We start from the raw sequence: 25,045 nt of genomic DNA, 5'->3' as shown, positions 1-25,045 counted from the left end.
AAAAAAAAAAAAAAAAAAAAAAAAAAAACTAGTTTGAATATCACACTTATTACCTCTACCAGTGCAAAGGACATTTCCTAGTGCTTGATCTTTTTCCTTCTATCTAGGACCTATGAGGTATTACTAGACTCAAATCCTGATCAATTATGGAATAACTAGGATCTTGGGTTCTCATTTGAAGATACTGTCTTTGTAGTTCACTTAATTTGAGGAGTAAAAAAGACGAAATAACCTTTGTGACTTCATTTGCCTCAGCCTTGCTCTGTATCCTTGCTGTAGGGAAAAAAGACAAGCCTTATAAGCACGAAAAGTGCTGGGCATAATTAGGGATTGGTTTCTGCTCTCAAACAGCTATGAGAGTCTTATTAGATAGTTGTGTGATGTACAAGGTCTGTTGGTTTAAATATCATACTTACTACCTATACCAGTGGTACGTTTAAATATCGCACTACCTAAACCAAGTCTAGTTTGGTAGTAAGCTTTAAATACCAATACCATATTTAAAACTTTAGTTTAAATATCATACTACTACCTATACTAATGCAAAGGACATTTGATGGGCCTAAATATCATACTTACTACGTAAACCAAGTCTGTTGGTTTTCCTGCTAGATCACTTTCCTCTGCATCAGCAGGTGACCACTCACAGCAGGAAAAAGGCGAGGCAAATGATAACACTAAAAGTTGTGGGTAATTAGGGAATCTAAGCCCCCTCTGACCTTGTAGGCTTGTTCTAAGTTTAAGAATTGAGTGAAGCAGACTTAACTGCAAGACTGTGTGATTGAATCAGAAAGATATGTTGTATTTTAAGGTCACTGATTATAAGAACTTTAATAACATTTGCCCTTTGCAGAATCAATGGGAATTGCACCAAATCTTCGTCCAAATGATGATGCCATTGCGGGTAGTTAATTTTCTTTGCTACATACGTCCTGCTTTGCTCGTTTGATGAGTTAGCTAGCGTGCGTTGTTTTCTGCAGCTGTCTCCTATAACTCTCCAGCTCTTTCTTGCAACACATACACACAAAAGTACCAGTTTTACCCATCTTTCAAGAGCCACTTACACCATATGCCTTTGCCTGACCCCTTAATTGTAAGTCATGTGTAATCAGACATTTTAACTGTGCCTCTCCTTTGGTTCCTGTGACTTGCCACGATAGTTATCTGTGTACATCGCACAGCTCTTTAACAAGACGCTCCTAGCTCCTTGAGTGCAGAAACCAATCCTTTTTTCATCTGCATACCCCAGCTCACCAAGCATTCCATACCCTCCCCGCAACGTTTAGCACATAGAATATTCTTCAGTGGCAAACTGGCTGATGATATTTCAAGTCTGAACTACTCAGATACCTAAGTATTAAAAGTAATAAAGAGTAATAAACTTGTATCCACCCGAAGGTTGCCCAGAGTACTTACTAGGAAACCCCCCTTAATATACATAAGTAGATACAAATCTCCTTTTAAGGTCTGCAGCTCCCACTATTGGAGAGAGAAGAAAAATTGAATCTTATTGTCTTACTGGTCCACTAGGAGCCGACACATCTAACGGGTAGCCTTATTTTCCCACCTTCAGTCCTCACTGTTTTTAATGAAAGTTATAAACTAATGTCCCTCTTGACCCTCATTGAAAACTAACACCTATGAGTCAGTCTCAGGAATTCTGTTGAATTTGTTTCCCCAGTATTCTTGCTTAAAGAAAAGTTGCCTAGGCTGAAGTAAGCCAGAGATTTAATTAAAAAAGAAAAAAAGCTATGTCAGTTGATTTTCTTTTTCAGTATAATATCTGCATGGAAAAGTCTCATAGTAAACTTATAATGAATTTTAAACTTGCTTTAGAGATGTAACCTGATCTTTTACCATTCTAGAAGTACTTATAACTGCTGAAAGCCTGGATTCATCATTAAAATAGTTTCTAACACAGACTGCGTGTCATGGAATCTGTGTCTCAACTCTTGCTAACTTGGCTTCTTATGCTTTTGTCATTTAAGAGAAGGCCATATGGCAAGACCAAAGGCCAGATTTATGGCCAGTTCTCCTTTTACTGCTCTAAAAGGAGGCAGGGCATATGGAATACAAGTCATACAGGTCTGCAGAAACCAATTCAGCTCTAAATTCTTGAGCAGAGCAAATTCCATACCTGACCGTTTGTGAACAAAGTATTTCCCAGAACAGAACTGAACTCCAGAATATGTAGTAAAAGGGAAACACACACACACACACATGCACACATGTACATACATTCATATTTGGGAGTCACATACTTTCTTTTTTTTTTCCCCTGTAAACTCTCTTCTGGCTTAATCACCTCACCAGGAGAGATTGCTGATTTCAGGTCTTTAATACGGTCTCTTTTCTCTCTGCCATTGTACTTTTGAGGTCAGTCAGTACAAAACCGTTATTTTAAAACCTTCTGCAAAGAATTTCATTCAGTAGGAATTACTGAATGAGAACAGGTCTAAGGAGCCATTATTTCTGTTCAAATAATTTTTTTTTTCTTTCCCAAATAGAGAATAGTACAGGGCAGAGGAGGTGAGGCATCTTCACTTGTCTCTCAGGTGCAGTCATCAGCAGCTTAGGTTTCACCCAGATTCAGGTTCTGTGTGCTTATGTTAGCAGTGGTTTCATTAACGGTGTTTCCCAAGAATTCCCTGACAGTAGAAGAGTAGTTTGTCTCTCCATTTCAGAGTAAAATTCCTGGACACAGAGACAAATGGAGTTGCCCAAGTTTATATGGTAAGGCTGCAGCTGAGGCAGGCTTTGAATTTATACCATGCAAGTGTTCCTCTTGGCTAAAGGTCTGTTGGACTCTGTTACAACCTCTGGAGGTAAAAATCATAAAGGTATCTATTCCCAGTAAGGTATCCTTCCTCAGCTGTACCTATTACTCTGTGTGGTGCCAAAGTCCCACATGTCACCTATTGTAAAAGCATCCTGGTAGTTTTATATAACAATGGTGAGCAACTGAAAGATATATTATTGTTCACTCATGGTGTTTTGCTACCTTTTCTAAGAAACAGTTTATATTTTACTAGAGATAAATATGAAATAGTGCTGTGAAGTAGCTTAAATTATAATAAAAGGAAAAAGTCACCGTGTGTTTCTAAGCTACTTATTTCCAAAAGAAATTATTTTTATAACTGCATAATTTTGAGTGCAGTTAGGTAGAAAGGTAAGGAGAAAAGCACTAGATAAAAAGTTACTCGTATCTGTTAAAAGGATGATGTTGTCTGTATTTTCCACCCAGGTACTTTAATTGAATACATCAGAATGTTTCCTGTAAGGTTACTTTTCTGAAAGGCAGAAGAAAGGAGACTATAGAGTATAATGTAAGCCTATTGGAGCAGAGATAGTAGGAAAACCTTTAGAATATTCCACTGTTTTACAAAGACCACTTTTCTAACATCTTTGCCTTAAAATTTGAATTATAGCTTGTATTACAAATCAGTTTATTATTTATATCTTAGAAATTACTTATAAATTGCATAGGAATATGACTTACATTTACTGTATGAAAACAAAAAGTATGTTGGGGGGAAGGACTGAAGCAAGGTTGACAAACTAGAGTGGGCTGGGCACAGTGGCTTATGCCTGTAATCCCAGCACTTTGGGAGGCCACGGTAGACAGATTGCTTGAGCTCAGCAGTTTGAGAGCAGCCTGGGCAACACACTGAAACCGTGTCTCTACGAAAAATACAAAAATTAGCCAGGTGTGGTAGCAATGATCTATAGCCCCAGCTACTCGAGAAGCTGAGGTGGGAGGATGGTTTGAGCCTGGAAGGCGGAGGTTGCAGTGAGCCCAGATCATGCCATTGCACTCCAGGCCAGGTGACAGAGCAATTGTGTCTCAAAACAAAAAAAAACTAGAGGGAGGGAGTTGTTAACAGCAAAGAGGTAAGCGACTATAGGTAACATGGTACCTGTAGCCTATTTTCATATTTTAAGGCAGTGAATTCACTCTGTCTACTAAAATGTCCTTTAGAGAGCACAAAGCAGACTGTGAGACTAATTTCTAAGTGTACTAAACATTTTGGGGCTTAGATATGCTAAGGATTTTAATCTGATTTAATTGCTGCTTTCTTCTAAAAGATTGGTAGAAATGGACTCTGTACTGCCTCCAGCATCCCCTACACACACACACACACACACACACACACACACACACACACACAGTTGAAATTAGGCAGATACCCTGATAACTTCTTTTTTTTTTTTTTTTTTTTTTTTTTTGGGATACATCTTCAGAACTTAAAAATATAATAAAGCAGATCACTAGAGCTCAGCAGTTTGAGCTCTGGGATACTATGTGTAGGTTTGCTACACAGGCATACACATGCCATGGTGGTTTGCTGCACTCATCAATCTGTCATCTACATTAGGTATTTCTCCTAATGCTATCCCTCCCCTGTCCCTCTTCCCCTGACAGGCCCCGGTGTGTGATGTTTCCCCTCCCTGTGTCTATGTGTTCTCATTGTTAAACTCCCACTTATGAGTGAGAACATGCGGTGTTTGGTTTTCTGTTCCTGTGTTAGTTTGCTAAGAATGATGGTTTCCAGCTTCATCCATGTCCCTGCAAAGGACCTGAACTCTTTTTTTTATGGCTGCTTATTATTCCATGGTGTATTTGTGCCACATTTTCTTTATCCAGTCTATCACCGATGGGCATTTGGGTTGGTTCCAAGTCTTTGCTATAGTAAATAGTGCTGCAATAAACCTAGGTGCACATGTGTTTTTATAGTAGAATGATTTATAAGCCTTTGGGTATATACTCAGTAATGGGATTGCTGGGTTAAATGGTATTTCTGGTTCTAGATCCTTGACAAATCGCCGCACTGTCTTCCAATGTGGTTGAACTAATTTACACTCTCACCAACAGTGTAAAAGCATTCCTGTTTCTCCACATCCTCTCCAGCATCTGTTGTTTCCTGACTTTTAATGATCACCATTCTAACTGGTATAAGATGTATACCCTGATAACTTCTAATAGCCAGTTAATTGACCGTACTAGAGATTCTGAGTTGGCTATACCCAAAAGGCCTTATTTTTAAAAGATTACATTGGGATGACTTATTATTCCACTGCAGCTTTTCAAGGAGTCAGTGCTAATAATAATAGCATCTTATCATGTGCTAGGCAATGGTGTAGCTCTTTGCATGTAATTCTCAACAACCTAATGAACCAGATGTTATTAAGCTCAATTTGCAGCCTGGTGCAGTAGCACATGCCTGTAGTCCTAGCTACAAGGGAGGCTGAAGTAAGATCACTTGAGCCCAGGAGTTCAAGTCCAGCCTAGGCAACATAGTGAGACCCCCATCTCTTAAAAAACAAAAACAAGTCGGGCACGTTGGCTCATGCTTGTAATCCCAGCACTTTGGGAGGGTGAGATGGGTTGATCACCTGAGGCCGGGAGTTTGAGACCAGCGTGACAAACAGGGAGAAACTCTGTCTCTACTAAAAATACAAAAATAGTTCGGCATGGTAGTACATGCCTGTAATCCCAGCAACTCAGGAGGCTGAGGCAGGAGAATTGCTTGAACCTGGGAGGCGGAGGTTGCAGTGAGCCAAGATTGTGCCATCGTGCTCCAGCCTGGGCAAAAAGAGTGAAACTCCTTTCAAAAAAAAAAACTCAGTTTGTAGATGAGGAAAATGATTCACAGAAAGGTAAAAGTAACTTGTCTTGCCCAGTCTGTACCCACAAACACTTCTCTAATGCTAAAAGAACCACATGATCTTACCATTGGTGCAAGCTTTAGTTTCTTGGCTCTTACAAAGTTTTGATGCCTCTCAATTCATCTGTGGCATTTCTTTATTATAACTAACCAATAAGCATCCTAAGTTACCCATCCAGTAGTCTCTACCAATGAGATTTAGAAGGTAAAAATTCTTTTTAACAAGTAAGTGGTTACCCAACTCTAGGTAGAAAATGGATAATGCTCTTCTAGCAATTTGTAAAGAATTAAGATGAGAAGATAGGAAATCCTGAGAACTTAGTACTCTTTGACAAACTGTTCCACCACATGATAAATTGTGACTTTACCCCTCAGAAGTCTTTACTTTGACAAGGTATGTTAAATATGTATTTGTTTTTCTAGACACCCTTGTAGGATAGGTTAGTATTAATCACCCTATTTATGCAGGAGATACTCCAAACATGAAAAAGAATGTTAATATACTAGGATCTCATACAATCTCATATTTTTGATTCAGAATCAAAAATACCCTTTTTGGAGTTTTATACTTAGTTGATAGTCTTGTAGTCTTTTACTTCTAAGAAAAACCTAACTGCCAGGGTTTGAATTAGATGCTAAATGCTTTGCAAGCAAGTAACAGAGCATTAAACACAGAAAAGTGTTTTCCATTTTCACCAGGGACCTTGTTACCTAAAGCATTTTGTTTAAATCATGTTGTTCCTTTAAAGAAAAATCATACCGCTCAAGGTTAGTGTAGGTCATAGAATCTCCCCATTTTTGCGTCAGCAAAAATAGTTTTACATAGAAGATGACTTGCTGCTTTCCAGGTATCTTTCCATTTTTTCTTCTCCGATATTTTTCTGTGTTTCTTTAATGAGAGCATCATTCCTACCTCTGGCAGGAAAACAGGAAATATTTTTCCACAAAGGCAACTTTTTTTAGTTCCGCTTTGAGCTGGAGCAGACCTATACTATAGTCTATATAATAGAAATTTTACGTTTTTCTGAAGTACCTCACTTACCCTTAGAAACTGGAAGGAGTAATTTTTAAAATTAGGCAATTAAACTATCGCCAAGCTCCGAATGCAAATCACATTAGAACCCTAAACTGGTCTGTTTTTAACAGTTAATGTAAGAATGTTGGTATTAACAATTCTAACCTTAAAGCATGTAGCTTTTATGTGATCATTTTGATGCCTATTTCCAAGAAATACCCTAACATAAACCTCTTACTCTTTTTTTTAATTCATGTTCGCCTCCCTGATTATTCTTCTCCCCTCCTTCTGAGAGATGTTGGCCCCAATTTCCTGAATTTGAGGGCAAGACATTCTTAGAATGCACACGGCTTGCGCAAGATGTCTGAGTTTGAGGTCATGCAGAAGGAATAATTTTAGCTTCAGAGTCCCTTGTGCACATAACATTTTATAAATTACCTACAAGGTATTTTTTTGTATTACAGAAATTTAAAAAGATGAGACCAATTAAATTTTTACTGTAGGCGGAGGGTAGGAGAGAAACAGAAGACAATCAAATGCTGAGGGAGGAAATCAACTTCAGAAAACGTAGAATTTCACTGGGTTCCAGTGTTAAAGGCTTGTCCTTTGCTTTTACAATGCTGTTTTACACAGCCCATGTCAACATGAAGAATGCTTTAATCAGCATCATCGTCATCATTATTTCCTCTCTGCTTTTAATAGTCATGCTTATTTATATCCCAGTTAAGAATTGTCTCTGAGAAATGTGATGTTCTTCATAATAAATTATAGTCAATTGTGTGGCAGAGATGGTTGATGTCGTTATTCTGTTTTATTTTAATGCTCTTATGTTTAGCTCCCCTGACTTAACTACACATACCAGATGGTGAAAACAGAAGTGGAGGCAAACTGACAACCTCTGTCCTGTCGTAGGAGAATCTGGAGAAAGAAAGCAACTACCATTACTCATGGCTTCTTTCCCGTTAGCCCTCCATGGGCACGCGCGTGCACGCATGCACACACACACACACACACACACACACACACACAGCACTCAGTCTTTATCAAGTTGTACTTCTCACTGCTCCCAACACAAATGAGAGTTCCCATGCCTGTTGCTTTGCCCAACACGTTATTCCTCCTTGCCTAGAATGCTGCCTTCCCTGCTGACCAGAAGGAAGCTCAGAAGCCTTGTAATAAGGCCAACCTAATCAAGATCTCAGATCTACCACTTACTTTTGACGTTAGGCAAGTTACTTTATTTTACTGAGAATGAGTTTCCTCATTTGTAAAATGAAGACACACATGGATTTTATGAGGGTAGAGTGGAGGAAAAAATATCAAGCACTCAAAAAATATTTCTTCCATTTCCTGTAGTTCCCCTTTTATAAGTCCTACCTATTCTTCAAAATTTTTGAGTTCTAACTACTCAAAGCTTATCCTCTGAAGCACTTATTTGGCACAAGTATTGTGTATTGTCTTGTATTTACTGTCTCCCAAGTTGTTTGTCAGTTTCTTGAAAGCTAAAGCCCTTAAAACAAAGAATCCTCAATTTCTGACATAGTCTTGTTAAATACAATGGATTCCAATGTATAATTGTGTAAATGTGGAAAATGGAAAGTGACTCTCTAAGCATGTGGTCCCCTTACTCCAAAGTCATGAAGTTGGAAAAGGTTTTGAGTCCATTACATTTTCTTGGCACAGTAAGGGAAATGGCATTAGAAGTACTTTCTTAAATTATGAAATCTAAAACAGAGCCATGAGTCAAGAAAGAGAGCTTGGTTTGGTGGACGTGTACAGATAGATAGATAGATAGATGGATAGATAGATAGATAGATAGATAAATGGATGGACGTATACAAATAGATAGATAGGTGGACGTATACAGATAGATAGATAGATAGATAGATAGATAGATAGATAGACGTATACAAATAGATAGATAGATAGATAGATAGATAGATAGATAGATAGATAGACAGTCAGACAGACAGACAGACAGACAGATAAATCAGTCGATCTTTGAGACAACATCCTCTAAAATATAAACTTTGAGTGTGTTTGAATGTTCTGGTTAAGGTAAGCAGCTATTTATACACTCTTAACCAAAGAATTGTCCTCTAACAGAAAAGTTATGCTCCTGCACTGAAAATGCATTTTCATTGATAATGTCCATGGAACACAAAGGGGAAAGAGGGCACCCATTCAGCTTGCCAGATCAGTTAGAACTAACGATGGGTAGTCAAAGGAGGGACAGATGTCAGCCAGATTGCTGCCATATTAGATACAACTATCTGGTAATAAACTTCTCTACCCAGAGAATGACCATCAAGTAGAGCTGAATAGTGGGGGTTTTGGTTCATATTAACACACAACTCCTAATAGGATCAAAACCCTTTGACTCGTTCCCACTATACATGCCAAGTTATTTTTATTGACATGACCAGAACTTGTTTTCCAAAAGAAACATTGCAAAACATTTTCAGAAGTTATATTGCAGTCTTAAGTGTTGATTTTCTGCATTATCCCGTTTAATTCTTCGGCTTTTAATTTTTAATAATTCATCATCTTTTAGTATATCTTATTTTAAGCCATGATGCAAAAATAGTGTTTTTCTCTGCTATAATTTATCTATCTCAGACTTACTCTGTCATTTCTCACTTTCGAAAGGCAAATAGAAGGAAAACTTTTTGATGATATTTCTATCCTCAAGAAAATATTTCATGGCCATTATGAATGGAACAAGGTCTTGGGACTTGATCTTTGTTGTTACATTTTTTTTTTTCTCCTCCCAAATATTTAACAATAGCTTACAGCTGAAACTTGAGCTTCAGTGCAAAATCTTGAATCACAGTAATGATCTGGCTTTGGGTGCAACTCACTGATTTTTGTGTGTTCTGCTGAAGAAAAACAAGCATTGTCACATTTTTGCTCTTGATATTTTAGGACCTTGTACTATTGTACAACACAAGAGAGATGTTTCTAATGTGCTATATCTGTGTCTCTTGTCATTGAGGTAATTGTCATGAGAAAACCCTGGACAACAGCCATGACAAACAGAAATATTTTGACAACTCACAGTCACTGGATGCTGCTGAAGAAGAGCCCTCTGAGAGAGGAACAGAGGAGGACCCTGTATTCTCTGTTGCGAATTCAGGGAGGGACTCAGATGCCCTTAGACTTGAAAGTAAGTTGATTTGACCTGAGCTGTGGTTCTGGGGAAAAATCAACTCTCACGCTTTAAGCTTAGGCTTTTCTGTACTTTTAAAAATTTGTTTTCTTCTTTTAACAGTCATTATATTGTAGCATCATGAGGGTGACCCCTAGGTGGTGAGGCAGATAACATGCTATAGCGTGAAAGCGTTCTTCACACTTTCTTTGTTCTCCACCTCAGTGTCGTCTTTTGCCAGAACAAATCTGATTTGTTTATGTATCAGTCTTCTTAATGTTACTAGTTTATTGAGTAAATCATTGAAAAAGGAAGATGAGTTGCTTTTACACTAACCCAATAAAATAAGATTTGGAATAATGGGCTTGCTTTTTAGGCCCTCTCCTAAGATTCCATTTGATGACACATTTTGAGCTATATTGTACTAAATGGTTCTTGCTAAGATTATCAGAATTGTCAAAATGCGTGACTTCTTTTTAGTTTTCATCCACTTGACCACTTTACTGTGTCTGGAACTATGCATAACTCCTCACTTCTTGAAACTCTGTCCTTTCCTCTTGGCTTCTGGAATGTCACTTGCTTTGGCTTTCTCCTATCCACACCACCTTTTTACATTTCTTTCACGTACTCTTTATTCTGTCCTTTATTTGTTGGATTATCCAGGATCCTAAATTTGACCTTCCATTCTCATCCTTCTGTGTATTATCTCTTAGTGATTCAGATACCTTGACTACAACATTGACTCCAAATCTGTATTTCAGCTAAGACATTCTCTGCAACTCCAGATCTTATTTCTACTTTTTTTTTAAGGGTACTCTTTATCTGGATGTGCCATAGGCACTTCAGTGTAACATATCCAGAATTGAACTTCTTTTCATATTGGCCCTATTTTCTGAAATGCTTCTAATGTCTATATTCCTGATCTCTGTTAACAGCATCACAACTCACCCAGGCACCACTGTATCCAGTCAATCTCTCAGACCTGTTGGATCTATTATCTCTTCATTTATTCCCTCTGCCTTTACTTGAATTCAGACTTTCATTTCTGCCTGCACTATTGCAGTAACCTCTTAATTTGGCTCTCTAAATCTAGTCTTTTATTTTAGCCTGTATGTGAAATAAGAGAATACATGTGATCAATACAGAATTTTAAAAAATAACCATTACCAATTTTTTGTACATCCAAAGAGTTGTTTCTAAAATGCAAATCTAATCGGATTTGCAAGTGACTTAATCTTCCTGAGCCTTTCTTACCTCCTGTATTCAAAATTACACCAACAAAAATGCCTTATAGAGTAATTTTGACTATTTAAATGAAATAACTTGATAAGCATTTATTTTAGTGCCTGGTACTCAGAACCCAGTAAATGTTCTACAAACGTACGTATAACTGCATCTTCAGGAGTCAGAGTCTTCACAAGCACATATACATAGTACATGGTCAGTGAACATCTGTTCAATTCAAGGGAGCTGTAACTTATTTGCACAAGAATTGTTACAGGAAAGATTCCCTGTTTGCTTTTCTAGGTTATCTTCTCAGATCCTTGTTTTCTCTTGCTCTACTGACCCACCTAAAAAAAGAAAGAACACCTCTGGTACAAACAAATACTCATGATTATTATTTTCTACTCAGAAGAGAATAATTTCCTTACTTACCTTAATTCGATTGATTCAATCTAAGCCTTTTGTGCTTTCTGATTACTGGCTTGAAATTTTATGTCATTGTACGTTAAATCTTAAGCATATCTGCAGCTTTCCAATCTGACTTCAAATCAGACCACTGCCTTTAAAAGAAAGCCCTAGAACTCAAAACAGAATTGCCTAAGGCCCTATGGTGGTAATCTTAATTTGGAACCAACTTTGTCTAATTCCTTAGAATACTCTGCCTCTTTTGTAAGACAAAGGAACATGTTCCCTCTGCAGTATTGTTATTAAAGGTAGTATGTATCTTACTTGCCTTCAGAAGCCACAATCTTAAGTACTCTAGTACCCATTGATAGTACTCATGCAAGACTCTCTGGAGGAAGAAGTTTTCAGTCAGATTTTGCAGTCCATCTCTTTGAATTCGTGTTCTTTTATCTCTTTTTATGGCTATGTTTACTTCTATCTTGTTTTGAATCTAGCACTCATCTTTCCATCCTCTGCTCCCTAAAGCTCTTTGAAACTTCTCTTCTAAGATTGTTAATGCTGTTTCTTATCAAATACAGTCACCTTCTGTTAGTCAGCTTCTGATATTCCACTCTCTCTCAGTAGTGTCATCTGGAGCCATTAACTGGCTTCTGTTTCTACTCTAGGTATGGTGATCCCAGTTTCTTTCTGCATAACCCATTCCCTGGTTATCTGATCCAAAAGTCTTTCCTAATACGGAGCTAAAACATGACCTCTCATTTCTAGTTTTGTCTTATGAGGCTAACAGCATCAGTCTTGTCTCTCATTAATAGCACATTCCATTAGGTGTTGAAGTTATTGTTCCTGCTTACCCTTCTTTTCCATGCCTTTGATTCTCTTCAGTTAAATGTCTACTTCCTTGAATAACTTATGTCACATTATCTAGTCTCTTCACTGTCTTTGAAGTAATCTCCCTGAAATTTGTCAAAATCTTTTCAACAAAATACTTTTCAAGCGCAAATTTTTGGTGTAATAGATCAGCTGGATATATCACTGGATCCCCCCTAGGTTTCTTCAGTTCCTCTTCACTTAACATGGTTTTAAGTACTTTTGCCAAGTATATTTTCTGTGAATGTTCTCTGCTTTGGACATCTCTTAAAGTGAGGTACTCAGACTTAAACATGAATCTCCAGGTGTGTTTGGAACATTACAAGCTTCTTTTTTATTTACAACAGGACTATATATGCATAGCTTCATCCTTTTTTTTTTTTTTTTTTTTTTTTTAATCTTTTTTGAGATGGATTCTCCCTCGGTTTCCCAGGCTGGAGTGCAATGGTGTGATATCCACTCACTGCAGCCTCTGCCTCCCAGGTTCAAGCAATTCTCCTGCCTCAGCCTCCCAAGTAGCTGGGATTATAGGCATCCACCACACCATCCAGCTAATTTTTATATTTTTAGTAGAGATGGGGTGTCACCATGTTGGCCAGGCTGGTCTCAAACTCCTGACCTCAGGTGATCTGCCCACCCACCTCGGCCTCCCAAAGTGTTGAGAGTACAGGCGTGAGCCACTGTTCCCAGCCCATAGCTTCATCTCTTATCACTTCTAGTCCCTGTGATTCTTGATAGTACCTAATATGGCTCAGATGCAACTGTAAACCTTCGCACTACCCTGGGATAGGCTTCATCTCAGTGAAGGATGTGAACTCACATAAACCTCACTGTGGATGCTCACATTCTCTCCAATTTCACAATATTTATTCTTCTTTTTCCCAGTGTGAAAATGGTGCATGGTAATGAAAATCAAGAAAAAATAGACTCTGTTTTCAGTTTCTATCATACCATCTGTCCTGCAAGCAGCAAGCCCAAGATTTACTTATTCCTCTTGCTTCAAGCATAATTTGAAACCTCCCGAGATCTCTCTACAATCCAGACCTTTCACCAAACCAGAATTCTATATTTTCAGCTGTATAGGACAGTTGTGTAGGACAATGTCCTATCGAGGACAATGTCTGAGATACAGTCCTCCATCCATTCTTGTCTAGACTGTAGGTTCCATGGGTTGTTACAACCCAGCTCTTAGCACATTTTTAGATACGCAACAAACATTTTCACGAATTAATGACGAGTGTCTACAATTCCGTTTATCCTGCTGCCCTTTCCTAACTCCATTGTCTTTATAAATATTCTGTTTACGTATTCACAGATTCTAAACCTATAGTCATATAATAAAAATCCTAGTTTTTTACATTAGACTTAAAAACCTTGAAATCATCTTTGAGTCTATCCTATTACTAGTTTTTCTCTATTAACATTTCTTTGTATACCTCTTTACTCTCCCTTTTTTAAAAATTCCTTTTGCCTTTACCCTAAGACAACCTACTTTCTATAACTCTTACAAGGATTCTTAAATACCTTTCTAATTGGTCTCTTTGTCTTCTGTCTTCTCTTTCCTTGTCCAACACCCCTATTCCAATACACCAACTGATTTACTACTCTAAAACTTTAACCTCTGTAATTATTATGGCCTTCATCCTATTATTGTGCTTAAGAAACAAGAGGCTGCTTTTACAGTGAATCCTCCTCATGACTTTCCCACACATTAGTAACATCACCCACCTTTCCTAAGTATCTTATTTGTTACTATCCCCTGTATACATTCTTTGTTCTAATTAGTTTGAAATTGGTGGTGCCTTCACATGTGCCTTTACTATCCCTATATGTATGTGTGTGGACAAAAGAGTCTATGTGTACATAGTTTTCAAAAAATTTGTCACTCTGGAAGGCCAGGTGCAGTGGCTTACAACTGGATCCCAGCACTTTCAGAGACTGAGGCAGGCAGATCACCTGAGGTCAGGAGTTCAAGACCAGCCTGGCCAACATGGCAAAATCCCATCTCTACAAAAATACAAAAAAGTTAGCTGGGTGTGGTGGCCCGTGCCTATAATCACAGCTACTTGGGATGCTAAGACAGGAGAATCACTTGAGCCTGGGAGGCAGAGGTTTTAATGAGCCGAGATTGTGCAACTGCACTGCACCACTCCAGCCTGGGCAACAGAACAAGACTGTCTCAAAAAAGAAAAACAGTCACTCTAGGGAGTGTCATCCCTGGCCCTCTACTCTGTCTAAATCCTGCCTCAGGTAGTCCGCCTTTCTCTAAGAAGCATTTTGTTATTAAATGCAAATATTTTTTTCCTCTAGAAAAAAATTGTTTTCTTATTATTTCATATGTGTAGTTTTCTGTCTCCAACTTGATTATATTTAATTAAGATTAGAAACCCTCCTTTTTTTTTGTTCCCAACTATAGCTTTCAGCACAGAGATGGACACATAGTAGGCTGTCAGTAAAGTTTAGTTTATTTTTTGCTAACTCAGAGCATACTTATGATCTACTTATTCCTCACCTGTGAGGAGAAAATATAAAAATACGTATCGTATTTAGTGTTTTTTTCTTAGGAATTGCTTTCACCTCAACCCCAGAAGCCTTTAGAAAAGCCAACAGTAGACACCTGCAGCAAGCTACATGTTCTGTCTTTATTTAAATATCAGTTTCCATTAATGCAAACCCCTCTCTCTCAGAATTTTTAAATAATGATATATATTGCCACCTGGCAGGAGCACAGGGAAGCAATAACCTTGGGTTACTGGGTTTGCAGAACTCTTTGTAGCTAAACAGCATGAATTTTCCCAATGTGTTGCTTAACGACAGGGTTATGTTCTGAGAAATGCGTCTTTGGGTGATTTTTGCCATTGTGGGAACATCATACAGTGTACTGTACTTACACAAAGCTAGGTGCTATAGCCTACTGCACTCCCATGTTATGTTACATAGCCTCTAGACCACAAACCTCTGCAGCATGTTTATGTACTGAAATACTGTAGGCAAGCTTAACACAATGGTAAATATTTGTGTCTCTAAACATAACTAAACGCAGAGAAGGTACAGGAAAAATACAGTATTACACTTTTATGGTACCACTGTGGTATAGGCAGTTCCTCATTGACCAGAACTTCATTATGTGGGGCATGGCTATAATACCATGTTCTAAATCCCTGAACAAGACAGAATTACCGACTGAAGATTATTGTACTAGAATAATGAAACTGGCATTTTGTGAGGTATCAGCCCAGAGCCCTTAGGTTTTCCTCTGGGTACGTGTTACAGAAAGAGACGTTTTGTTATTTGTTCTTGTAACCTATCTATTTCCTAAAGGGATTAGAGATGACTTTCATGGAATGTGCAATATATCATGCAGCCATTAATGCAGAATAAACAGGAAAAGTTAAGTAGTGAAGAATTTTTTAAAAGAAAGCATTGTGTTAAGAAACTCAGGCTAATTTTGCCCAAACTTCCTTGTTATTCAAGCATAGAGGTGAACTCAGAGGCTTATGTAGCCTTCATTGAATAATAAAGGAAACACACCGATTTCTCAGGAAAGAGAATTTTTGCTAGGCCACTGCACTGAGAGTCTTCCATAGGAGTCTTTATATAAGAGACTTGAGCCACCTAAATAATACCTTGGTGATCATTTTAGAAAGAAATTATTGTAGTATATTGCTATTTTTTGTATCAGCCATTAGTGAAAATGGGAGACTCCATGTAGAAATTGGATAGTTATCCAATTTCATATAGAAATTGGATAGTTTTCCTTAAATCATTTTTCAATTAAGGCAATTAAGCCAGCCATATGGTCTGGACACACAGCTATGTCTAGATATTTGAACAAACCTTGAAGAATCCCACATATTAAATAACGTAAGCTTCATCCCCACCATCTATGTGTTGTATGTAGACAAGTGGATCTTTTTCAAAAAATAGTGTATCACATACCTCTCCTCATGCTCACTAATAACAGAATCTCTGACTGCCTGCCATCTAGCTGCCACTGTTCACAGCCAGGCTTTTGGCAAAAGCTAGATGACAAAGTTGGTATTCTATTACGAATGTTGAAGATGTTGAATGGTATTTTTATTACATTGGGCTATAGAAGTGCCTTTTAGCAGACCAAAAACGTTTCTCCAAAAGCAGATTTGGAGTCACCCAAAGATTTGAATGAGTACTATGTACGTTTTAATAATGTGCTGGCCCTTGAATTTCAGGTACGGTGGTTGAGGAGAGCAATGGTTCTGATGAGATGGAGAATTCAGATGAAACAAAAATGTCAGAAGAAATACTAGCTTTGGTGGATGAATTTCAACAGGCATGGCCTTTGGAAGGCTTTGGGGGTGCACTGGAGATGAAAGGGCGGCGTCTAGATTTACAAGGAATACGGGTGCTGAAGAAAGGTCCCCAGGATGGGGTGGCGAAAAGCTCTTGCTATGGAGACTGCAGAAGTGAAGATGATGAAGCAACAGAATGGGTAAGTTTGCCAACTTAATTCTCACAAAATTGCAGCCCATGTCTTTCAGGACACCCTAGTATACAAAGTGGGAAGTTTCTGTTGGACATGTGGCACTACTTTACTGCACACTCCAGGACAGCCTTCACATGGAAATTTTACTGGGAAGAAGCATTTCATGTTACTTATGTATTGCTGGCTAACTTCTGGAAGGCAGGAGGAAATGGGATGGGTGTGAAGCCACAGTCAAAACCGCAGACTTGGAGCTGCCCAGTTCAGACATCTTTCTTTTCAGTTTCTTCTATACATTCTTCGAGACTAGGTTATTTTGTTCATTTCACTAACCATTTTCTAAGAATTAAACTCAAGAGATAACTTAACCTGAGCATAGGACTGGGTTATTCTTAAAGTAGTATTCACAAGTCATCAACAGATTTGATAACTCGTCTCATTTGTCCCTAACATGTTTCTGTTTACCAGATTACATTCCAGGTCAAACGTGTAAAGAAACCCAAAGGAGATCATAAGAAAACTCCTGGGAAAAAAGTAGAATCAAGTCAGATAGAAAATGGGCATCGTTACCAAGCAAACCTGGAGATCACTGGCCCCAAGGTGGCATCTCCTGGGCCACAAGGTAAATTGAATGTTTAATATGCCAGTTTATTCTTTTAGATGTCACTGTCTCATCTCACAAAGGCTGTATTTGTAACTTGAAATCGTATAGATGAGATGATAAAGGGGCAAAATGAACAAGAAACCAGCCTGACTTCTGTATCAATGAAAAAAGTTCAAACTCTAAAGCATTATGGAAATGAAAATTCCAGTGGATTTAACGTGAAAAACTAGGTGAATATTTACCTGCCCTTTCCATGTGGAAAGAACTTTCTAAGGCAGAGAGAGGGAAAGAAAATAATAATTCTGACATTGGAAAGCACCACCAAATGAGACAAAGGACTGAAGCAAAGTATGTTTTGTAGATTATTTATATATATTTACAGAATATATGATAAGCAGAGGGTATCAATATCATTTAAAGAGCACCTACAAATCAATATGAAACATAAAGTATTTCAATAAAATAGGTGCAGAGTACATAGGCAGTTCACCAGATATAAACACACACACACACACACACACCACACACACACACACACACACACACACAGCCACTAGAGAAGATGTTCAACCTCATCAGCAATCAAAAGAGTGTAGGCATAAACAGTAAGATACCAGTTTTGATTATCAAATTGTTTTTAAACGTGTAATACACACTTTATTTAAATGAAGTAAATTTTGGAGTAGTTTGAGTAGATGCATCAGGAAATTTAAAAATATACCAGTTATTCTACTTCTAGTAATTTACCCTAAGTAAATCACCTTACAAGTGCCATAGATATACATAGAAAGATATTGATCATGGGATTACTTATTATAAAAAAAAATTGTAAACAACCTAAATGTTGTAATTGCCTAAATAAATCATAACACGCCTATGCTGCAGAATATACAGCCAAGATATTGGTAATATAGTAAGTAAAGCAATTTATCAAGTAGTAAATGTAGAGAATACCTCAATCTTTGTAAAGTAGTAAATATGCTACATTTTTTTCACATTTCAATATCTCTGAAACTGGAATACATCTTACAGTTGATAGTATCTTATATAATAATTGGCACTTTTTTTTTTTCTTAAATCCTGTAAAACAATGTATACTTACAGTTGATAGCATCTTAGATTTGATGAAATATGGTATAATAAGCACATAGAAACAAAACTAGGAGGAAATACATCAAAATGTTATAAATGGTCATCTCTGGGTGCTAACAGAGCTATAGGTGATTTTTATTTTATTCTGTGTGACCTTTCCATTTTCTAAATATTTTATAATAAGCCTTTATTACTTTTATAAACAAAAAACTAAAAATTTCTTATAAAAGTGAAAATTAAAGCTGAATATGGCTGAGATGGTATGAGAGCACTTAAGCAGTTTTAAATGTATTCAAGTTGGTGGGCCCAAGTAGGGCATCAAATGTACTTGCAAATGAGATAATGGAACCACTTATTGGCATTAAAGTGAAAAGCTCTAAAACATAAAGGACAGAAATACTAGAGAGATTCAAAATCCCAATTTTCAAATAAGTATGGATTCTATTCACTACTAACTAATCATCTTCATGATAAATCCTGACAGAGTTATAAAGCAAAGTATTAAATAGTTGGTGAGCCCATGGGGGAAAAATGGAGATCATTAAGAGCCATTGTAGATTTTCTAAGACTAATAATAATGCTTAACTAATTTCATTTCCTTTTTTGGTTAGGGCTACTAGACTGGAAGACCAGGAAAGTGCCATAGACATAATGTAACTGGATTTCAGCAAGGCATTTAACAGAGCCTCTTATGATATCCTTGTGAACCAGATGGAGAGATGTGGGCTTGAAGCCTTCCCATTGCCTACAGGATAAAATTCAAACTTCCTAGTGTGGTGTACAAGACCCTTTACAACCCGCCTCTGTGTACCCTTCAACACCATTTTCTGAACCAGCCATGCTCATGTTTTTTTACCTCAGTGCCTTTGCACATGCTGTTCCCTCTGCCTGGAATGCCCTATGCCCCCTCTGCCGTGCTAAAATATCACTCATCCTTAAACCTCCAAATCAAGCGCCATCTGTCCCTTGTTACCTTCAGGCAGAATTAGTTACTCTTTCCTCTGTGCAATTGTTCTCCACCTTCACTCTAGCTCTTTTTCTGTTGTATTGTAATGATCTGTTTATGTTTACCTTCCTTACTAGACTGTGAGCTCAAGAGCAGGCCGTCTTATTATTCCTGTCTGTACCCCTTAGTGTCTTTTATGGTTCCCAGCCCCTTATAACAAGTGCTCAATAAATATTTTTCAAATGAAATTATGAAATGTAAAAGAAAAATAAGATTTTTTGTGAAAATTATGGCTTATTTAAGTTATTAATTTAAACAGAATCAATTTGAAACTCTTTCAAACTTTTCCTTTCTGTTTTGTTAAAATCTCAATCTAAACCCCTGCCTGTACCTCAAACAGTTTTCTACTGTTGGTAAATTCCTATAATATGAAAAGTGCTATACAGAACTAAAGTTCTCCTTCCTGCCTATTCCATTATAACTCCTTCGGAAAACCCTTCCCAGACAAGACAGTTCTGCTCTTTTCTTGGGGATTTGGTGTAAGTAAAGGGCCCAGACCCAAAAAGTAGTACCTACAAAGGATATTAATAAACAGAGCTTTAAAATTTTTTGTAGCCTTAAATAGCTTGTTGATTGGAACATACACATTAGAGTCAAACAGACTTGGATCTGGATCCTAGCTCTGCCACCTGCTAGACAGGTGACCCTGGGCAAGTCACCCAGTCTCACTGAGTCTCTGTGTACTCATCTGAGAAGTGAGGGTTAAAACCTACTTCAGGCTGGGTGCAGTGGCTCATGTCTATAATCCCAGTACTTTGGGAGGCCAACCTGGGAATATCACTTGAGCCCAGGAGGTTTAGGCTACAGAAAGCTAGTATCATGCCACTGCACTCTGGGCAAGAAAGCAAAGTGCTGTCTCTAACTAAAAAAAAGAAAAATGGAAAAAAAAATCTACCTCATAAGGTTAAGGATGTAATGCACTTAGCATGGGATCTGAACACACAGGAAGTGCTCTTCAAATAGGTGATAACCAGTCTGGTTCTTGGACTGTGGTGTTGTGGCAGGGCAGGGGGTAAATGATAATCTTTCATTAACATCATTATTCCCTGCTGCTCTTTAAAGCAGTGGTTCTCTCTACTTGGGGGTAATTTTGCCCCCCAGGGGACATTTGGCAATATCTGGAGACATTTTTGGTTGTTGGGGAACGATGCTACCACATCCAGTGGGTGGAGGCCAAAGATGCTGCTAAACACCCTCTATTACACAAGACAGGTCCCTCAAAAAATTACCCAGCCTGAAATGTCACTAATACCAGGTTGAGAAACCCTGCTTTAGAGATACATGTTTCAACTAAGTTGGACTTGTCTTTATAAAATCAAAATATAGAAGGGTAAAAATTAAGTTTGATAAGAATGTTGGCATTGAAGAATACCTTAAACCTTATTTCATGTTGCTCAGACTTAAATCCAACAAAGGACTCATATATTCTTACTTCTCCATCTATCTTTGAGAATAAGGCTTTACTCAGAGATTATCTTAATTCCTATGGATGAAGTAACAAGATTTTAATTAGATCATAGATGGGGGAAAGTCTAAAGACTAGAAGAATGACTAGCACCTTCAAATACACCAATCTGGGTGAAGTAATCACCCTGGCATAAGGGACTTTGGGTTCTGTTCCTTTGCACTTGCGTGGATTCATGGTGTGCTTTTCTTCTAGGAAAAAAACGTGATTACCAGAGTCTGGGATGGCCCAGCCCAGACGAATGCCTCAAACTCCGCTGGGTAGAGCTGACTGCCATCGTGAGTACCTGGCTTGCAGTTTCTTCAAAAAACATTGAGTAAGTATGTTAAGCCTCTCCCTCCCTTATGGCATTTGAGTTTCATTGAACCCAGCTGACTTTAGGGATGCCCTCTTAGTCAGCAGCTAGTAGAAGAGTCACCGTTTCTAGAGCTGATCATTCAAAGGATGACCATGCTGACCATGGCCCCCAGGTAGGCCCAACCCATTGTAGCAAAGCAGTGAGGGTGCCCCCCTTGCCTTTACCTGCCCTTTGTAAGCTATCTAGCAGCCATGTATAACTTGTTTAGTTTGAATTGAAGACTGGATCCCTCTTTATAGAAGCACAAAACTCATGGTTTCTCATGAGTACCATGCAGTTGTAAGGGAGCCAGAGCAAATTCAGATTTGCAAACACCTACTGAGACACGGTAGGTGCCTCTGATAACTGCTTTTTCCTCACTGGACACTCACTCTCTTTTGCTGACCCTTTTCTACCCTTTAAGTATTAGAATTCCCCAGGATTTAGCACTAAGCCTTCTTATTTTGTAATCACTTCTAGTCAGACTGATGGACTCCCAAAATCCCAATCAACACTACTAACAGCTCCCAAACTTGAATCTCTAGACCAGACCTTTTTTTGCGATGCTTTCAACTCATTTGCCTGTCTCCCTGACCTGTCTGTCTAGATTGCTCTCAGGCACCCCATGCTCAGGAAAACTAAAATTTTAATTTTCTTGCCCACTCTCCATATTAAAAAATTATTGCTTTGTTTGTTTTTTCTTTTCCTATTTTTAGTAAATAGCTCCAGCAGTGCTTAAGCCAAAAACCTGGGAGTTATCGTAACTTAACAATTTTCCTTCCTTGCTCTTCAAATTCATCCTGTTACCAATTCATGTCAGTTTTACTCCTGGAGTATTTTTCAAAACCATCGACTTTTCTCCATCTCCGTTGCTGCCGCCTCAAACCAGTACCTCCTAGCCGGTCTTCTTCCTCTCTTCATTCTCTCCACGGTCCTCAGAATTCTTCAGATATAAGTCAAATCACTCTTACAGCACTCTAGGAAGTTTTTACGGCTATTTAACATGGACCATAAAGCCTTTCTAGATCTGTTCCCTGCCCATCTTTTCATCCTCTCTCTTGCCCTCTCTCCTGCCAGGGCTGTCACACGTGGTGCCTCCTTTGCCTGTGGCATTGTTCTTGCTGCAGGTTCTCAGCTGGTTAATTCATACTAATCCTTCTGGACTCAACTTAAATCTTACCGCCTTAGACTCCTTCACTAGTTACCTCCCTCCTCCACCAGTGCAGAGGCAACATGTACCATCCTGGAGTATACTGTCATTGCACCATATTTTACCTTTTATAACTTACCATGTGTAATAAATGAATCACAAGAGAATGAACACGATAACCGCAGGGACTATGTTTCACTTATTATTATAGTCCTTGTATCTGACATGTAATAGGCTCTAAATAAATAGTGAGTGAATATTTGTCTAATAATGCTTAGATTTTTAAATAGCTGGAATTAAAACATGGCAGTGCCAATTTGTCATATTGGTGCCTATGGTAGTTTATAGTATTTATCTTGTATATGGTGGGCAAATGAAAGGAAGTACTTAGTCTTATAGCTAAGTACAATGTATGGGTATGTATGTATAAAATTTACTGTCAGAGCTTTAGGTAACTTTTTCTGTGGGGAAGAGCGTGCTGCTGTGCATAAAATAAAAGATAATAACCAGTTGTGGGTATTTATCACCACTTATATCTTGGAAGAAGAAATCCTAGAAGAAAACTTACCTCGTTTAAAACCAGGGGATAGCATGTTGAAGCTATGATGAGATGATTGTTAATGCTGTCTCTGTTCTCTTCCCACCCATTCAAAAATTTCCCGTAGCTAATGTAATCTCCATTTTTCAGCATCACAGAACACATAGACTTTGCCACCCCTATACAGCAGCCTGCAATGGAGCCTCTTTGCAATGGCAATCTCCCCACCAGTATGCATACCCTGGACCACTTGCATGGGGTTTCCAACCGAGCCAGCCTGCACTACACGGGGGAGAGTCAGTTAACAGAGGTGAGTGCTTGGCTTTGTTCAGGCTGTTTTTTAGCCTCACAGTTAGGATGCACATTGATAGTGGAAAGCACAGGTGACCAGGCCTTTTGAAAAAAAAAAAAAAAAAAAACAGGGCCTTTTTTCAGTTAGGCATCATCCAGGTGGATGTGGGCCAAGTCTGATTTCTTTCAGGTCCTGGGACTGAGATTATTATTCTTTTAATTCTTTATGACTATGAAATTTTAATTCTGATTTACCCCTCAAGGGGATTAGTGCTGCCTTGCCATCAGATACAGACTCTTGAGAAAAATATTTGGGGCAGTTAATTCTCCTGTTGACATTTTTAAGAAGGAAGGGCAGACCCAATATATACCTTAGCAAAGCGTATACCTAGAAGAATTGGGAAAACAGGTCACAAGTATCCAACAATAGAGGATTGGTTAAATAAATTTTGGTATAGATGTAAGATAGTATACAGTGGAACCATTAGAAAATATACAGTAGAAATATTCTTTTTGACATGAATAAATTTTCACAATATATAATGTGAAAACATAGGTAACAGTATACAGTGTAATTCAGTATTTTGTGAAAAAATGTACATAGAAAACTATCTGAAAGATATATATAAAGATATTAAAAGTGGTTGTTATTACCTCTCTATATACATCTTTACATGTCTGGGTGACAAAATTACACATAGTTTATTTCATTTACTCTGTGTTCTAATGTTGCTATAATGAATGTGTTTTACATTCTGTAATTTTTGTTAAATGTAGGAGGGCTGAGGGGATGATAAAACAGCCTTAAATGTATCTTTCATAGATTACCTTACTAATAGGACCACAGCATGTAGCCCAGAAAAACAGTTTGCCTCTGTGGTACAGTGTCCAACTCAGCATTAGCAGTATCATCTAGATTCTGCCTCATTTTCGTTCTTCTAATCTACCATCTTCCTCCCTTCCAGGTATTGCAAAATCTTGGCAAAGACCAATATCCACAACAGTCACTTGAACAGATTGGCACCCGAATTGCCAAAGTTTTGGAAAAGGTTAGTCACCCCACAGAAAAGCTGGAAACAATTGCCCTCCTTCTAACCTCTTTTCTGGCTTATTTGCTCTTAAGTAGCTCTAACGTCTTCTGTTAGTTACTTATTAGCACTTGGTGGCTAAAAGGATAATGTGAAATAACTCCCCTCAGAATGTTTCAGTCACTTTCCCATCACTTGGGTAGTATTCTTTTCTGTCTCTTTGCCTGTGTTCTCTTCTTTACCCCAGTATGTGTGTATAGAGGTGGTAGTATTGGAAACCATGGAATCTAGGTATATGAAATAAGTCAGATATTCTGATGGTGAAGAATATTTGGTATTTTGAATGATGGATGGGAAACACACTTTGAAATATCTTTTCTCTTGAAATCATGAAACAAAATATTTACCAAGTTGCATTTTCATAGAGCCTACAGAAAATATCATTGAGAGGTTCTAAGATGCCTACCTCTGTGTGATATTTGTGTAAAGAGGAGGGGTTTTAAAATTTAATTTTATTATTTTATGGCTAAGAATCTCTCTATTACTGTGGAATATTGAGATAGTTATTTAAAGAATCAACCCAACTTCAGGTATGAATGTGACATTGTGAGATAGCAACTTCCTTCAACTTCCAGATATCACATGTGGAAAAATCATCAGCAGACTCCAGTTGTAAGGAAACTAGAGCAAACACATGATTGCCAGACTCCAAAAAAAGTAAGGATTGCCAAAAGTGGTTGTAATCCACAC

General features: G+C 38.0%; 1 protein-coding gene across 5 annotated transcripts in view; it reads left to right on the top strand.

Annotated features, from left to right (window-relative positions):
- TTC17 (tetratricopeptide repeat domain 17) overlaps positions 1–25,045 on the top strand; it is a 137,421-nt gene that overhangs the window by 68,833 nt on the left and 43,543 nt on the right. For 2 of the 5 annotated variants that reach the window (XM_032283548.1, XM_032283550.1), the window contains 7 exons: positions 854–904; positions 9,677–9,847; positions 16,534–16,793; positions 17,253–17,406; positions 21,147–21,267; positions 23,127–23,286; positions 24,233–24,316. In XM_032283548.1, coding sequence (XP_032139439.1) covers positions 854–904; positions 9,677–9,847; positions 16,534–16,793; positions 17,253–17,406; positions 21,147–21,267; positions 23,127–23,286; positions 24,233–24,316 — 1,001 coding nt within the window. Of the gene's footprint in view, positions 1–853; positions 905–9,676; positions 9,848–16,533; positions 16,794–17,252; positions 17,407–19,091; positions 19,875–21,146; positions 21,268–23,126; positions 23,287–24,232; positions 24,317–25,045 lie in introns of those variants that run through there. The other 3 variants (XM_032283549.1, XM_032283551.1, XM_032283552.1) reach the window with 3 other exon arrangements.

This window comes from Sapajus apella, unplaced genomic scaffold (genome assembly GCF_009761245.1).
Source record: "Sapajus apella isolate SASKATOON/1434 unplaced genomic scaffold, GSC_monkey_1.0 scaffold14, whole genome shotgun sequence".
NCBI lineage: Eukaryota > Metazoa > Chordata > Mammalia > Primates > Cebidae > Sapajus > Sapajus apella.
Note: the sequence above shows the minus strand (reverse complement) of the source record. Positions and strands in the feature narration are given on the sequence as shown.